This window comes from Xiphophorus couchianus, chromosome 13 (assembly GCF_001444195.1).
Source record: "Xiphophorus couchianus chromosome 13, X_couchianus-1.0, whole genome shotgun sequence".
NCBI classification, from domain to species: domain Eukaryota; kingdom Metazoa; phylum Chordata; class Actinopteri; order Cyprinodontiformes; family Poeciliidae; genus Xiphophorus; species Xiphophorus couchianus.
Genome location: NC_040240.1, coordinates 28,133,737 through 28,150,995, shown reverse-complemented (window position 1 = coordinate 28,150,995; position 17,259 = coordinate 28,133,737). Strand labels below are relative to the sequence as shown.

The 17,259-nt window shown below is 40.1% G+C and overlaps 1 protein-coding gene across 3 annotated transcripts; it reads right to left on the bottom strand.

Moving 5' to 3' along the window:
* Positions 1 to 31: 31 nt before the first annotated feature.
* On the bottom strand, positions 32 to 17,114 carry ngly1 (N-glycanase 1). Of its 3 annotated transcripts, none has more exons than XM_028037035.1 (12): positions 16,918 to 17,114; positions 14,927 to 15,041; positions 14,617 to 14,832; positions 10,500 to 10,662; positions 10,159 to 10,378; positions 9,737 to 9,858; positions 4,950 to 5,095; positions 2,349 to 2,459; positions 2,066 to 2,251; positions 1,247 to 1,432; positions 658 to 835; positions 32 to 561 (listed from the first exon to the last, which is right to left on the bottom strand). In XM_028037035.1, the coding sequence occupies exons 1-12, from the start codon at positions 17,016 to 17,018 to the stop codon at positions 389 to 391; spliced, it is 1,917 nt and encodes a 638-aa protein (XP_027892836.1). In that variant the 5' UTR covers positions 17,019 to 17,114; the 3' UTR covers positions 32 to 388. The 3 variants fall into 3 exon arrangements, with proteins under 3 accessions (XP_027892836.1, XP_027892838.1, XP_027892839.1); XM_028037037.1 differs by having other exon boundaries at positions 2,078 to 2,251; positions 16,918 to 17,113; XM_028037038.1 differs by lacking the exons at positions 14,617 to 14,832; positions 14,927 to 15,041; positions 16,918 to 17,114 and adding an exon at positions 12,824 to 12,946.
* Between the last annotated feature and the right edge of the window lie 145 nt (positions 17,115 to 17,259).

The following is a 17,259-nucleotide window of genomic DNA, read 5'->3' as shown; positions in this document are numbered from 1 at the left end:
GAACACTGCCTGCATGAAGTGATGTAAATAATTATAAAACACTGCAAATAAGACTTTTATTACTAACAGGAAATATCAGAGCTGTGATGGGCTTGCCCTTGAGCCTCAAATTGTAAGTACTTTTTTACATTGAAAGCAAATATTCCAAAACTGTATGGCTTCTGGTTACATTTGTACCTCGTTTATGAGTTAATGCCCCAAACCAAATAATTGAAAAATATGCAACAGGTATATCCATTCATTCATCTACTATCAGGTCACACAGTTGTTTAAATATTGCACTATTCTCTTTGACAATGTTAACTGTATACAGATTCTTTTTGTTCCAAACTAGACATGGACAATTAAAAGTGAGAAAAAAGGGTCACATTTAAAGTAAAAACAAATATTATGCATCTTGTAGTTGGATGACAACTTCAAATGAAGCCTCTTGTTCATTCAAGCCCTGTCTGAATAGCTGAGAGTGCTGCCATGAGGTTTCCCCGTCTCCCCCACTGAGTTCTGCTGCCACAATCAGCTCTGAAGATGCAGACAGGCTGGAGAACGACTGGAGCCTTCCATCTGAGGGATCAAAAACACGAGGTAAAGGTTAGACAAAAAACCTAAACGGATAATAAAATATCTTTGTTCCCCTTAAAGCATAGCACATAGATATACCGCCAGAAAACTCGGTTGTCATCTGTCCCGACTGCAAGCTCCAGCAGACTTTCCCAGACTGGAAGGTTTTGCTGTTGGCCATGACAGAGACAGAATGGATCTTCAACCCAGCTGAAGCGAAGTCAAATTTCCAGCTGATTCTTCCAACAGTAGAGCCTTCTGTCCGTGCAATGTAAACCTACAAAAAGAAAGTCAATCAACCACAATTACAGCCACAAACTGTATACTGGAAGTTTAGAACTTAAGGCTTGAAGAAGAGTGCTAATAAGTTCACCAGCAATTTTTTTCAGAATCTAAATATACGTGTACTTACTTTCATCTTATTTTTCTTAGGTATTAAGTTTTCAAATAAGTAAAAATGTAAATTAAAAATCAAAGGAGATCTTTACCCACATTAACCACTAGTAGCATAATAAAAATATGCATTTCATTTTAGGAGTCTGAAATTGAGACAATAATGAATACAATAAAATTGTTTGTTGTAATTATTTAAAACACATCTTTAAAGACTAAACATTTACTAAAAAGCAAGCATAAACTTAATTTTTTTTAATCTTTTTTGTTGCTATATCAAGAATAATAAACACACCATCTTCCAATCATTCTCCACTTTCCTGAAGACGGACTCCTTTGTCCATACACACTGATCCCAGTTTGGGATTATTTCAGAGGAGCTGGACACCCGACAGTACTGGTCCTTTGGGGCGCTGTAGCGCACATGAAACAACCTGGCCTTCTTTTCCTCATCAGTCGGCGTGAACACAAAAGCTTCAGTCTGAAACAAACACATGCATGGTTAAATAAAAAAGAAATAGACACCCTCTTTTGCCCATGTGTGAGGATTGACCAATGGTTCCAGATGGTGTGAGGATCTGAAATCATGCACATCATTTTTTAATATTCTGTTAATTACATTTATTTTCAACAACTTTCTAAGTGACGCACTATAACTAATATGAGTCACTGCAATATTTAATCTTTCTTTGGGCTCAATGCAGTATTTATTAATTTGAATTCTGTCACATAGTAATCACTCATCGTAATTTAGGACTCAATGCGAACAGTTGGGCCAGCTCAATGGGAGCAGTAGCTGAATTGAAATTGGAAAAATGTAGGTTTGCTTCCAACTTCCACCTCTACCATGTGTCGATGTGCCCCTTGGTAAGGAACTATAACCACACGTTGCCTTCCAATCTGTGTATGAATGTGGCTCTAAGGTAAACTGCTATGTGGGACTAGAAAATCTCTAAATGAATTTAGAATATTTAGCAAACTGCAACAATAAAAACTGATGGAGTAAAGGTGGTCTTTAAGCTCTTGCCCCAGCCTGCAGGAACAATCTGCTTTGATCTAACACACTCATCATCTTGTTCAAGTGTATCGGCCTCGTCTCAGTGAATTACTCTACCTGTGTGGATACCTTTTTATCAGCTGCTCTGGTTTCCCCACGCGCCATTCTCCAGGCCAAAGACCCAGAGCTGCGGCCTCCCAGTTCTCCCGGTTTGGGTGTCTTTGGCGAAATGAACTCCACTAGCTCAACAAGCAGCCTCTCTGTCAGTTCCCTCTTCCTGTCTGGACTCAGGGTCTGCTGTCTCTTCATTGTTAGAGAACAAATACAAGGTTTTAAGTTTCTACCACTGCCACCACATCGAATCATTCTGAAAAGCAGGTTAGAAACCGCTGGAACTCACAGCAGCATTGAGGCCATTTATGGTGTGTAGCAGCCAAGCCTCCTGCACCCTGGTTCTCCTCGACAAAACCTCTGCATGTTTGCAGGAATATCTCCATGTCACATCAACCACCTGAAGAAGTAAAAAACACACAAAATGTGAGTGTGCTCTTTGTTTTAACCATTATAAAGTGAAAAGAATTTAATCTCTATCTTAGAACTAATGCTGAACCATAAAACATTGAATTCTCCGCAATGAGAAAAAAAACCCCCAAACTGGACCATGAACAGTTGACAAGATGATCAACTTAAACACCCCTGAAATACTTGAAACATTTTGTCACATAACCAAACATGTCTGTGGTTTTGCAAAAAGCAGATTCTTATGTGTAAGTACTGCAATTTAAAAAAGCACCAGGGTGGTTTGAATATCAGCAATCCCTGATGCAAATGGAAACAGTAGAGATAAAGATGCACTGGAAAATCAGCTAGACACTAGAGTCAGACCGTTTCCAGTTGACTCGCCCCTGAATTGGTCACCAGTCAGACGGAAACTGAAAAGCATAACTCAGAGAAACTGTGTGGAAGTCATGTTTCAGCCTTTTTTATGCTGTTGTTCAGAAAACCCAACCATACCAAACACACTGATTATAAAAAGAGATGCTGAAGAAAGTTTAAATTTTAACTCTGCAACCATTTTGTTTTGTAATAACAGTAAAACCCCGTTTCACAGTGATTTCTGTCATTAACTATACTTCTAATTGTAACAAGGCGGCCTTTTACGGCTGGATTTTACGGTGAGGATGAAAAGCTGAGGCAGAGTGGGGTGGAAACAGCAGTGGTTTATTCTTCACACAGCATCAAAAAGAATTTCACAGGTGAAACTGCAGCCTTAAATAGTCCCAGATGTGACGGACCAAACCACCTTTAATTCACAGGGGGATCTCAATTCACCAATCTCCACCTGTTTATATAAAATACCTTTTACCAAATACAAACATTTTCACTTACGTTTTATAGATATTTTATGTTTAATCATTACACCATAATGAAACACCACAAAACCCATAAACAATTAATCTTTTAGTAGCCTGACCTGCCTATTACCATTCTGATTGATGACTTTTCAGACAAAAAAGTCACTAAATAGTAAACAACATTACAAAGTTGGCATCAGTGTGGTGACTATTAACAGACATGAGCTGGTGTCTGTCAGTGGGCCCTCTCTCAGGGCAGAGCAGAAGGGGACAGCGGCTGATTTCCAGACCTTAGTGGACATAGATAAGACCAGTGAATAAGATCAGTTTCTTATGTTGGTATTACCTGATTGCAAATCTCCCAAAGTTAAGGACATCAGAGCCAATTTATCAAAGAACCTTAGCAATCATACAGACAAAAATGTGCTTTGTTTGGAATTGCAACACAGATTAATACTAGTAAAATATTCACACGTTCTTATTTTCCTGAAATATCCATCTAGAGATCATATCGAGCTTAAAAAAGTCCAGCCTGCCCAAGCCAGAGTCCTTATACACTGTGGCCAAGCCTGATCCAACCTAACTGATCAGCATTCATTATAGGCCTGAGCCCCAAGTAAACTCAACATATTATTTTAATTAAGATTTTACTAATTTCTTTTTCAATCCACCAAGCAAGCAGTGTTACTTTTACTGTGTTTAGCTTTTATTGAACATCCTCCAGCTCCATCTTGTCACTCGTAACCGATAACACAACAAGTGACTGGGTTGTGTGATTGAAAAGATTCCATCTCTGCAGCTGCTGGTGGAGGTGCATGCAGTGTGCTGTGCTTGTTACAGTCCGATTAACTTCTGCACCCTACTTACTTTCTTTATTTCCTTAACTGATTAAACTATCTACTCATATAGCATAATAAGCAGATTAACACATCTTTACATCATGCATTCTGGTTTGGCTTTTTCTGCGCTGGACGTATTGCAGGCTTATTAAATGAGCCACAGAAGCCAGAGCCCGCCCTGACCATCAAGCAAATAATTCTGGCCTGAGCTCGGGCCAAATATCTAAACTCTACGTCAGGGGTGCCCAAAGTGGGTCCCTGAGGGCCGGCATCCTGCATATTTTAGTTCTCTCCCTGGTTTAACACACCTGGATCCAATGATGGCTCGTTAGAAGGCCTAAGAAGAACATTGACCTGCTGAGAAGGTTGTTGGTACCACCAGGGAGAGAACTAAAACGTGCAGGATGCCGGCCCTCGAGGACCGACTTTGGGCACCCCTGCTCTACATCCACTATAAAAGGTTGGGGTTGCTTAGGCAACAAGTCCTGGACAGGAAGAGCAGCAACTCGAGCATTGCCATACTTGGAAACACTTTACAACTCCTCATCTTCAGGGATTTACAGACCAGAAAGGATGCATAAAATGTACCTCAACAGAAAGCTTTCAATATGGACTTTTACACTAATTTTTAAAGCAGACATCCACAAATGGAAAATAATTTTACCCTTTTTGTTTGTGTTTTTCCTTTAATAACAGTTTGTTAGCTTTAGATATGGCAACAGAAGGTGGGGCTTATGTCTTGCCAACTAGCTTTATCAGTACTGATAGTGGCAGAAGCAGAAGCTGCTGACCAAGTGCTGCTCTGACCTGGTCCTTGGAGAAAGCCAGGATGTAAGCCAGTTCCTTTCCCCAGCCGATCTCGTACAGCAGCGGCTTATCACAGACGTTCTCACACGAGTCGCAGTGCAGCCAGCGATGCTGAGACACTGAGTAAATCTCTGTCCACACGTGGTCTGCAACAAGACAAACGCTGCTTTGTATTCACTTCAGTACTGCAAGCAGGATCAAGCTTTGGTTCCAGACCAAAAGAAACAAATTGCAGGAAGCTATAATACACAGGGATATAATAACTTATGAGTGATGCAGTCCAGAGAACAGTCAAACTGAAACTGAAAGTTCTGCAAAGTAAAAAAAAAAACTGTTTTCTGGTAGGAATGCAGTAAAAACAATGAGAAAATACGTTTAGCAGGTGACACTCAACAGCAAGGGCGTAGGTTTGGTCTAAGTTTTGGTGGGACCTTACAACTTACTCACCAACATTTAAAATGAATGCTACCACTGCGTAGTATATTGAAATATTAAACTAATCAATGTAGATTTTCGTTTATTTGTTTTGTTTTTGTTAAAAAATACATGTTTTTTTTTTGTTGTTTTTTTTTTATGGCAAAAATTGGTCGGGACTATTTTATATCCCTTGAATATTGGTCATGACATGTCGCGACCGTCCATACCCAAACCTACGCCCATGGGTTCATCAATGCATCACCTAATTGCAATTGCTCCGACAGTTTCGGAGACGTCCTCTCCCGCTGCATTAACAGCCAGCTCCCCTAGCCTCCGTCACCTGGTCTAGGTTCCGGTTCGGTTTACCGGAGAGAACGGCTAACTCCCGGGACGTCGCTTTAAAATCTCCCGCTAGTTTTCCCCAATGAGGGGAAGTTAAACGCCGACATTTTTCAGTTTATTAAAGTATTTAATTTATTTCTGAGCAAGTTAAGCCTTCAAACATAATAGTTTAATTTAACTGTAACATGTCTTAGATCTGGAGAGTATACATTTGTAAATTTGCTTTTATTCATTTCTTGTACGTGCTTGAACATTTTAGAATAAAACTAACTGATTTCTTTTTTTTACTATGGAACAGCCTTTTCTACAAAATGTGAAGAATAATACACAAATCAGGAGTACAAATGGCTAAAAAACAAACTTCGGCACCGTTTTTTTTTTTTTCTTTGCTGTCACGGTTGCTAGGCAACATAAGTTACGCTGAGGCGGAGGCTAGGCAGCTAGCTAAAGGCTAAACCTGTCCGAATTCATAGCTTCTCTCTTCCGGTCGTCGATATTCGCGGTCTTCGAAGGACCCGGATGCAGACCCTGAATTCGGACACAGCTTTTCACATAAGTCTAGGAAACGTGACTTATTACGTGAGAACATAGAATTCGGTGGGTTTGATGCCTATGACGTGTGAACAGACGTCATAAACGTCAGGGTCTTTAGTTGCACTTTCTTCTTCTCTAACCCTCATTTTGCACTCGTTGGTCGCAGAACCTGGGTCAGTACTTGTTGTTCTTGCTATTTTAGCAGAAAACTTTAAGCTTATCCCCAAACCAGTGAAGTCTACAGCGATTATGCCAAGTGGAATGAGTTCTCCAACCCAGACCATCGCGGTCAACACCCTGAGGGGTATAATCCATCCACTTTTCATCCGTTTGACCTGGATTGAGTGGATGCGTCTGGCAACAGGAAACCCCACTCGCACCACCACTTCCATTCTGGTCAGGATTTTGGAAAATATCTTGGAGCTCTTTGTAGCTAATGCTCTGGATACTCTTCCAAAGGACAATTGCACCACTGAAGTCATAGAAGTAATAGTTGGCAACAAGGTGCCTGAAGCCTTCGCAAGAGTCGTAAAGGTCAGCGGAGATGTCCGAACAGAACACACTGACAATTTAAACAAGCTCATTGTCAAATATGTGGTGGAAAGAGTCAATTCCAGCTTCGACTCTGACGACAATTCAAGCAAGCACGTTGAACAAGCAATCAGTGGCATGGTTGACGAAACCAAAGTGATGATAAAGGATCTTTTTGTCAGATTGCATGCAGAGGAATCCAAGAAAGCCGTTGTCCGCCCAGCTGACCCAAAATCTATGTTTGAACGTCTGAAAGGGAGGATCACGGGTTTTTTCACTAGGTTCGCTCGGAAACATTCATCTAAGGTTACTCCAGTGAATCTACCAGAAAAACCCAAAACCTCTCACACCACGGCCATGGCAGGCTTGATTCCTGCAGAGAGTTTGTCAACCAAACGCCCCCAGGAAGAGGAATTAGAACTGGAGCCCAGGTGGGATGAAATCTCACCTGCGAAGGCCTTCATTGATCCAGATGATGTGTCAGACATCATATATCTAGAAAACTTTGAACCAGAGATCCTGTCAACCTCACAAGACTCACAGGAATTAGAACTGGAGAAAAGGTTTAAAATCATGCCCAGGGAGGTCTGGGTTCATCCAGAGACCCTGCAGGAAGAGGAATTAGAACTGGAGCCCAGGTGGGATGAAATCACACTTGTGGAGCCGTTCATTCCTCCAGTTGGGTCATTTAAAATGTATTCGATTAGTACTTAGGTCTTTATATAATTGTTTTTTAGTAGTTAGGTCATTTTAAAATTGTTTGTTTGTTAACTAGTAGTTAGTTAGGTCATTTTAAAATTGTTTTTTAGTAGTTCATTTTAAAATTGTTAGTAATTACTTAGGTCATTTTACAATTGATTGTTCAATAGTCAGTTAGGTCATTTTAAAATTGTTCAATAGTTAGTTAGGTCATTTTAAAATTGTTTGTTAACTAGTAGTTAGTTAAGTCATTTTAAAATTGTTCAATAGTTAGTTAGGTCATTTTACAATTGTTTGTTTGTTAACTAGTAGCTTGTTAGGTCATTTTGTTTGTTAACTAGTAGTTAGTTAGGTCATTTTAAAATTGTTTGTTTGTTAACTAGTAGTTAGTTAGGTCATTTTAAAATTGTTTGTTTGTTAACTAGTAGTTAGTTAGGTCATTTTATAATTGTTTGTTAACTAGTAGTTAGGTCATTTTTAAATTGTTTGTATAACCTTTGTTTTTAACAAGACTTGATCTATTCAGTATGATAAACATAGATAATAAACAAAAAATGAGCAAAAATGCTTATTTTAGGTACAAGGCTAATGTTAGCATGAGGGCTATAATTAGTACATTGAGTCACTAGCATGTTGATACTACCATATGGACGAGGGTTATCGCTAGCATGTTAACACAAAATTACTCCATTCAGTATGCTAACATTAGTGTATAAAAATTATTCAAAATGCTAAATTTAGCTTAAGTGACGTCAGTAGCACCTATGATGTCACCAGCGTGTTAATTTACATTGACTTAATCCATTCAGTATGATAAATATTGCTAATAAATATTAATTATGTAAAATGATTATTTTAGGTACAAGGCTAATGTTAGCATGATGGTTGTCATTAGCATATTGAGTCACTAGCCAGTAGATACTACCAGTAGGACATAGGTTATCACTAGCATGTTAACACAAAATTACTCCAGTCAGTATGCAGACATTAGTGTATAAATTAAAATTATACAAAATCCTAAGTTTAACTTAAGTGATGCAAGTAATATCGACATGCTAGTGACTCAATATGCTAATGATAGCCATCCTGCTAACATTAGCCTTGTCCCTAAATAAGCATTTTACATAATTTAATATTTATTAGCAATATTTACCATACTGAATGGACTACATCAATGTAAGCAAACGTGCTGGTGACATCACACATGCTACTGGTATCATTCAGTATGCTAATATTGGTGTATAAATTACAATTATCCAAAATGCCAAGGTTAGCTTAAATGCTGTCATTAGCATGTGTGGCACCAGCATGTTAATTTACAGTGACTTAATGATAAACATAGTTAATCATTAACTATGATTAATGATTAACTATTTTACATAATTTCATATGTAAAATTTCATTTTACATATGAAATTATGTAAAATGCCTTGTATTTTAGATACAAGGCTAATGTTAGCATGAGGGCATGGGGTTGCCACCCGTGCCCTAAAATATGGAATCGTATTTGGCTGTTAAATGTTGAACAAAAAATACGGATTTGTTCCGCATTTTTATAAATGTTCGACGCACACGCCTATCACACACACACATATCAACACTAAATAAAACAATAATGGCCAAAATAAAACACAGGAAATATTAAGCTCAGTTAAATTGTAGTGGCGGGACGTAAATAGGACCCGCAGAACAGACGCTGCTGTCACGGTTGCCTAGAGACGGACACTACGCAGCGGCAAAGAGCTGCTATGAACCCGCGTCTTTTGGAAATGTCCACCTGATACTCCACCATGTCCTTAGAAGCAAAAACTCTTGCAGGAATAAAAAACTGTGTCCATCGTGGCACAGTGCTGTATGACATCAGAATGGATCAGGAAACACTGCGGACCCATCAGAACCTAAAAAACCCGACATTCGTGTCGCTTGAGGTCAAAATGGTATCGAACATTTTACGATTGATCAAGTTTCCTATTGTGCACAGGTAGAATTAAAAAATCAAGGGCGTAGGTTTGGTCTAAGTTTTTGGTGGGATCTTACAACTTACTGAACTAATCAATGTAGATTTTCGTTTATTAATTTTGTTTTTGTTAAAGAATACATATGTTTCTTTTTTTGTAATTAATATGGCAAAAATTGGTCGGGACTATTTTATATCCCTTGAATATTGGTCGTGACATGTCACAACCATCCATACCCAAACCTACGCCCATGCTCAACAGAATACTAAATGAGAGTTACTGATGTACTATGGAACATGGACATACCTGTACTGTCCCAGATGTACCTGGCCTCAAGGCCCATGGCTCTGCAGCACAAAGTAAAACAGTTGGCCCACTCTCCACAGCGCCCCCTCCTGGTTTCTAAAAGCTTTTCAGGGTGATTATACCTAATGTTGACCGTAGGAGACAAAACCCACAAATGCTCATTAAAAAAATGGAATCAAGCTTATTAACAGAAAAGGTTGTACTGTTGACTCAAAGAATTATTGATGTGATATATAGTGTTAAAAACATCAATAATTTAAAAAATGCTATTAATAAATTGTGCATCTCTGACTACTTATTTACACAGCTATATCACATCTCAAACTAAATTCTAGTTTCAATGCCAGTCCTTTCCACAGAACTTGTATTAAAAATGTCTCTGCCTCTCTCTCTTACACACACACACCCCCACGTACACACACCTAGGGAATCTGGTAGAGAGCTGGCAGCTCTGACAGTAGTGGTTCTCCACTCGCTGAGCTCCCCAGCGTAGTTCCTCCGCCGTGGGCCCGAGGGCCGGACCGTGTTTGGTGGGGCCCCCACACTGGCTGCAGGGCAAGGAGTCCACCCAGGAGAAGAAGTCGCACTTGAACCACCGGAGCAGCTCCAGCACCAAGCAGTCTTCTATTCCCAACTTACATTCTACACATAAAGACAGCAAAATGACTTTCCTCTGATTCTCTAGTTTGAGAGGTGAGCAGGGTAGGCAAAAGCACAGGTGTGACAGAATGGGGTGGGTGTGGTTGCTGAGGGGTGATCTCACCTGGGTCAGCCTCCTTCAGCTCCTTCAGCTTGTGTTGAGCAGAGGAGGACAACTGGTGATGAGGGATGATGCTTCTGGCTTTCAGCTGCAGCTCGGGGTTTTCATACTGCATCACATGTTGGAAGTTGGACTGAAGAGTCACAAAGAAACTCATGCTGCTCTCCTGAAAGACAAAAAAACAGAGTTTTTTAAAATAAAATTCCAAGCCAGAGGTTGGTGTCCAAGTGAATGCACTCTCAGCCATTTCCGATATAACTGAATGGAACCATTCCAACCATTTGTAAACTCAAGATTCTATAAAGCTTGGCTTAAAAGGCGCTGTGTGAGCTCTCAACCCCTCTGATGTACAGTCACTCCTCACACAGGTGGTATTTTTAGACAATTTACTGATTTCTACAGTAAACTGATGAACAATAAACTTTCCAACATCTTTGATCAGCAAACTGATCAAATGTTTGAGTGAAGTCAATACTGGTTTTCATAACTAGTAATTCTGTGTGAAATACTAGAACTAAACCTGACTGATGATGACCTATACATCTCTTCTTAGTGTTTGGATCTAGCGCGGTTAGTCTCCATCTCAATTCGGAGAACCGACTGCAGACTCGGACTGAAATGGACAACCCAACCACAGGTCCAGGATCTCAATGTTCTGATCTCTGAGCCTCTTGATTATCAGTTTTGCTGTGTGAAACGGCACTTCATCCTGTTGAAAAATCCTCTGATTCTCAGCAGGTTGATCCTGGATTGCTGGAAGAAGTGTCTACCTTAGATCAGTACCTAAACTCATGGCTGCTTTCCCATAATCTTTTCCAGGTAACTGATTTTTGACAAGTCCCATACAATCACAAGAAGGATTCATCAGAGAAAACCATGATTCTGTTGCCACTCTAAAGCTTGCTAAACCCTCTTTGACATTGTGAAGTTTTTTTTTTTCCTTTTTAGAGGCAATCATTTCCAACACAACGATTTCAAAAACACCAGTTAGTCAACTAAGTAGACTGAAAGTGATATCAGCTGAACTCTTTGACTGCTACAACTTGGTAGGGCACCAGTTTTGAAGGACTGAACAACATGCAGGAAGCGAAGAGACTGCCATGGAACCCAACTTCCTCTTTTCTGCAGGGCTCTCCATGGGGGAGGTGGGGTGTTCAAGTCACAATCAGTCATAGCAGACCACCAACATTAATAAGCAATTAATATAGGTACTAACGGTGCTGAAAAGCATACATGGTACTTTAACAGATTGCAAAATAGTGCCATAATGCTAGTTTCTTTGTGTTCATTTTAAGTTGCCAGTTTTTAAAATCCATAAATATTTTAAGACTCCATCACAAATTCAAAAACTAAATTTACTTATTTGAGATTATGGTTTGGAATGACTGTCAATGTTAGCTAAAAATATTATTTCTATCTTAACAAATTTGTGTTTAGGTGGATCATGCCCTTTAAACATCATGAATTTATGAAAGCCTCTAAAGTCCTAAGCAAAGTCAACAGTGGTGAGAGCAGATAAACTTTGGAGGAGATGAACTACATGAACTAGTTTAGACAGATTAGTCAACTACACAGTATTCCAAAGAGACAACGTACTGTAGTTCCAGCAGCAGCTGTATTCTCCACCACAGTAATGAGTTGCTCATTCACAGCCATAAATTGTGTAATCCTCTTGTCCTACTGCAGTTTCTTGGAAACATATGGGGTTAATAGTGCCTTACTTCCCCTTACTTTCAGAGTTAACTGGATGAACTCGTATTTGAGCAGTTGTCATCGTTATCACTACCCCCGGTGGAAATGCCAAGCTAGCAGAGATTCCAAGCTATAGGCTACATGAACTGCTTTCATTTCAGGTTTTAGAATATACATTTCAATGCATGTAATTGCAAATCATTTACTGTAGTTAGTGTAGCCTCAGTCAGAACTTTCAAACTCATCTCTGCTCCTGACTGCAATTTACAAACCACACAGTCTCAAGCTGGAGACTTAGCTTCGTACCACCAGGCCAGATGGAACAATGGCAGTTTCCATGACTGGCTCAGACATACAGTAGACAGGGCTAAAGGACCCAAAGTAGAAGTTAATAAAAAGTTGAGCAGTGTTGATTTACTGCTGCTTCTTCTCTCCCAGTGAGCAGGAAGAAGGCAGCGGTGGCTCGGAGCTTTGAGTTTACCTGCTGTTCACGGTGTTGCTCTGGTCTGGGGCCAGAGGACAGAGCAGTGCAGTGTACCAGTTGACAAAATCAGCTCTCTGGTATGTCAATGTTCATCGTGTCAAAACAAAAGTCAGCCTTCAAAAGTCAAACGCTTTCGCTTTCATCCACTTACCAGTTGTGGTCCTGTCTGATGGAGTAGATTGTTCCATTCCAGTCTGACTGGTTGCACTGTGGCCTCACCTTCCCTCCTGCTGCTGATTGGACCACTGTTCCTACCCATGTGAACCAATCAGCTCTGCCTTCTGCCTTACTAACACCGATTCTGTTCTCAGAGGCAAGGCCAGATGCTACATTTGCCACATTATGCAGCATACAGCGTCAGATTTATTTATTTCATTTTTAGAACATTTAAATTTGCATAACATCTTTATAACTATGTTAGACTCCAGTTATTACACTTTTAAATTTGTCTTCAACATGGTCTGTCATTTTAATAATGCTGAAATAGAAACTTTAAGCATATTTAGTAGTTTAATGAGCAAATCTTTGTCAAGATTATGATGTAATATGCAATAAGTGAAAAAGCAGACTGTTTACAGTACAATAATATTACCAAATCTTTTGATTTTATTTATCAATAAATGAATCAATAGACTGGTTGATGTAAAATGCTTTTACATCAACCATGTCTTGCAGTCTTGCATGTTTGCAGCACCAGCTGACCTGTTCCACCACAACACAGTACCATGTCTGCATCACACAACACTGACATAAAGCCACTGAATTTAGAAAATTGGTGAAATACAAAAAAACTTAATTAAATTGACTTAACAGAGGGACGTTAACAAGTATGTGGAATTGAATGTAGTCACTGATAATCCAGTATATAATGTAAAAATCCCCCTGCTTGAACTCCAAGTTGCTGCTAAAATGCTTGGCCGTCTCACTGTGCAACAGTTACTAAGGAATCTTCAACCACATTGCTCTCCAGAGGCAACTCTGATGGTGGCCCTAGAGCAAGGGTGTCAAACTCCAGTCCTCAAGTGTCGCTGTCCTGCAGTTCTTAGATGTGCCACAGGTACAAAACACTGGAATGAAATGACTTAATTACCTCCTCCTTTGTGTAGATCAGTTCTCCAGAGCCTTGCTAATGACCTAATTATTTTATTCAGGTGTGGTGCAGCAGAGGCACATCTAAAAGTTGCTGGACACCGGCCCTTGAGAACTGGAGTTTGACACCTGTGCCCTAGAGCAGTGTTTCCCAACCCTGGTCCTCAAGGCACACTGTTCTACATGTTTTAGAGGTTTCCCTGCTTTAATGTGCCTGATTCAACTGACTGCAGTTCAAAAAACACCTGTTAATCAGTCATCAATTGAAATCAGCTGGGCTGAAGTAAGGAAATGCCTAAAACATTTAGGTATACCTAAATACCTAAACTGTCCAGGGTTGGGCAGTGTTTCCCCAACCCTGGTTTAGAGGACCAGGGTTGGGAAACACTGCTCTAGAGCGGCGTTTCCCAATTCCGGTCCTCAGGCCTCCCTGCCCTGCATGTTTTAGGTGTTTCCCTTCTGCTACACACCTGGATTGAATATATGGGTGATCAACAGGTTTCTGCAGCACTTGATGGTCATGCAATCATTTGAATCAGCTGCTCTGGAATAGAGGCACATCTAAAACATGCAGAGCAGGGAGGCCTGAGGACCGGAATTGGGAAACGCTGCTCTAGAGGATTCTCAATAACAATATACCATGCAAATGAATTAAATTTGTATTAGAATTAATATGAGTTGCAACAACATTTCATTTTCATTTGGCATCAATAAAGTATTTCTGAAATTGAAAAGTTGTTCATGATTATAAGAACAAATAAATGTTTCAGTTTGATAGTGGAACCCAAAGAAAATCAAAGAAGAATGAACACGCTTTACTGTTAGAAACAACACAGAAGCAGTGAGTGTATCTACCAGGGATGAAGGTTGTTGGGTAGATGGCACTGCTGGTGGGCTGGAAGCAGCAGCGCAGCTCTCCGGTGCCGATGCTGAGGCCACAGCAGGCTGAGAAGCAGGTCGGACAGGACGCCCCCCACGCAGTCTCAGATCCCGCTCTGCAGCAATACAGTCCCTGATGTGCTTCAGCTGCTCCACTGATGCAGACTGGGGGAAGACCAGATGGGTTTCAGCCTGGAAAGGGTTAGAGAAATCAGCTGGTAACAATGTTACACAACAGGAGCAGCAGCTTTAGAATTTGTGACATTAATGATAGTTGTCCATTTACCTCCTCAAATCCCATCTCAAAGAGACATTCCACAGCTCCTTTGACAGGCAGCAGCTTGGTGGAGAAGGTGGGGTTGCCGATACGGATAGACCTGTACTTTTCCTCAGTTGGACACCTGTTGGCAGTGACATAGAAAACAAGATGGCAGAATTTGATTTCTATTCAGTGAACATTTTACTACATATTTAAAATTAAAAGTCAGTGGGCGTGCCGTGGTGGCGTAATGGTTAGCGCGACCCGTATTTGGAGGCCTTGAGTCCTCAACGCGGCCGTCGCGGGTTCGACTCCCGGACCAGAGGACATTTGCCGCATGTCTTCCCCCTCTCCTTCCCCGTTTCCTGTCAGCCTACTATCATATAAGGGACACTAGAGCCCCCTGGAGGGGTAAAAAAAAAAGTAAAAAAAAAAAAATTAAAAGTCAGTGATTACAAATGTTTTAAAGGAAGCTTGTGTGAGTTTTAATACCGGACACAAATCTGCCGTGATCAATAGATGGGAAGCTGAAAGTACCATGAGGTCCACAGATCATCACTTTTAAATTTGAAAACAACTAGGTTTTATTCTCTGACAGATATTCAAAATGTAAAAATGGGTCAGTGCTACATATGCAACTATAAAAATGAGATATTAAACTTTCTTAAGCAGTCAGCTTAGGAGACAGTTAAAGTAGGTTGGAAATGATTCTGGTCCAAGAAAACACCTCTGAAGACTCAAAGAGAGAATTACCTGAGCCACTCAGGTATCAAGGCATTTAAAGCCACAACACTCTAGATCAGAATAGAAATAAATGAGGTCGTTCAAGAAACATATAGGAACCCCCAGGATGAAGTCCACAATGAACTATAACTTGCTGAAACACAGCTGTGACTGTCCAGACCTCCTTCGGCTGAGGGTGTGCTGATCAACGGAGATGTAACTGTACAACAAACACCATCAAGTTCCACTGAAATTAATGAGCGCTGTTAATAATCCATCCATCCATTATCATACACGTTTATTCCTAGTGAGGTAGTGATGGATGCTGATGCCTTTCTCCAGCAGTCAACACGTGAGAGGCGGAGTCACCCTGGACAAGTCGCCAGTCTATTGCAGGGCAACACAGAGACAAGCGGGACAAACAATCATGCACACACACAACCACACCTATGGAGAATTTAGAGATATCAATTGACCTGCCAGTCATGTTTGGTTTTTGGACTATGGTAGGAAGCCGGAGTACCCGGAGAGAATTTACGCATGCACAGGAAGAACACGCAAAATCCATGCAAGAAAACCCCAAGCTGGGATTCGAATCCAGGAGTCTTAGACTTAGACTTAGACTGACTTTATTGTCATTTTGCATGCACAGGGTGTATACAGAACGAAATTTCGTTGCATACGGCTCAGGACAATGTTTTGAGCTTTCAATGTTGTGAGGTTACTCCAGAATAAAATAAAATACAGTATAAAATATGAATATAAATCTAAATATAAAATATAAAGTGCAGGACTGACAGTAAAATAGAAGTTATTTAGCTCTGTACATGTGCAAGGTATAAAGTGGAGACCAGATTTTAAGTGCAGTCCAGTTAAGAGTTAAGGAGTGCTACAAATTGCACCACTGTGAAGATATAAATAATACTATATTTTACATAAAACGGGCAGATATATAATATTATTGCTATTTGTATTTCGCGTGTTTTCGGAACATGTAAGAAAAAGCAGAATTTATCTCTACCTCTACGCTGATCCCCAATGATGACACGTACACCAAAATTACCCTGATAAAAAACCTACAACGAGGTCTGAAATTAGAAAATTGTATCACCTTATTAAAACCATCACAAATGCATGCATACCGTACAGAGACCATAAAGCGGAATGTTTATTTTCGTTTGTTTTCTCGTGAAGTTGATAAAAGAAAGCAAAGCAGTTAGTGTGTAATTTTCAGGAAGATACAGTAAATCCCGATGGACCTTGACACGTTCCACTGACCCGTTTACTGGACATACCTTATAATGTTGTCCGCATATGTAAGCAGCAACTTGGCCACATCCAGGAAGACCTCGTCAGAGTTGTCACACAGTGTTGTGACCGCCGGAGACAGAGACATTTTGTTTTATAGCTTTTGGTAGAAGATGTAGCGCCAACGACTACTGGTACTTTCAAATTAGAGCTAAATTGCTTCCGCCTGGGGTCCTCGAGGAATGTGTCCCACAAGCTGCCTAACAAAATATCATGACCTTCAAAATTGCACGGAAATTGTGTTTATACCTTTAGAGTTATATTTTTAAACTATATGTGTATTTTATTTCTTAATTTTAAAACAGCTAATAAGTCAGTTTATTTTTTGT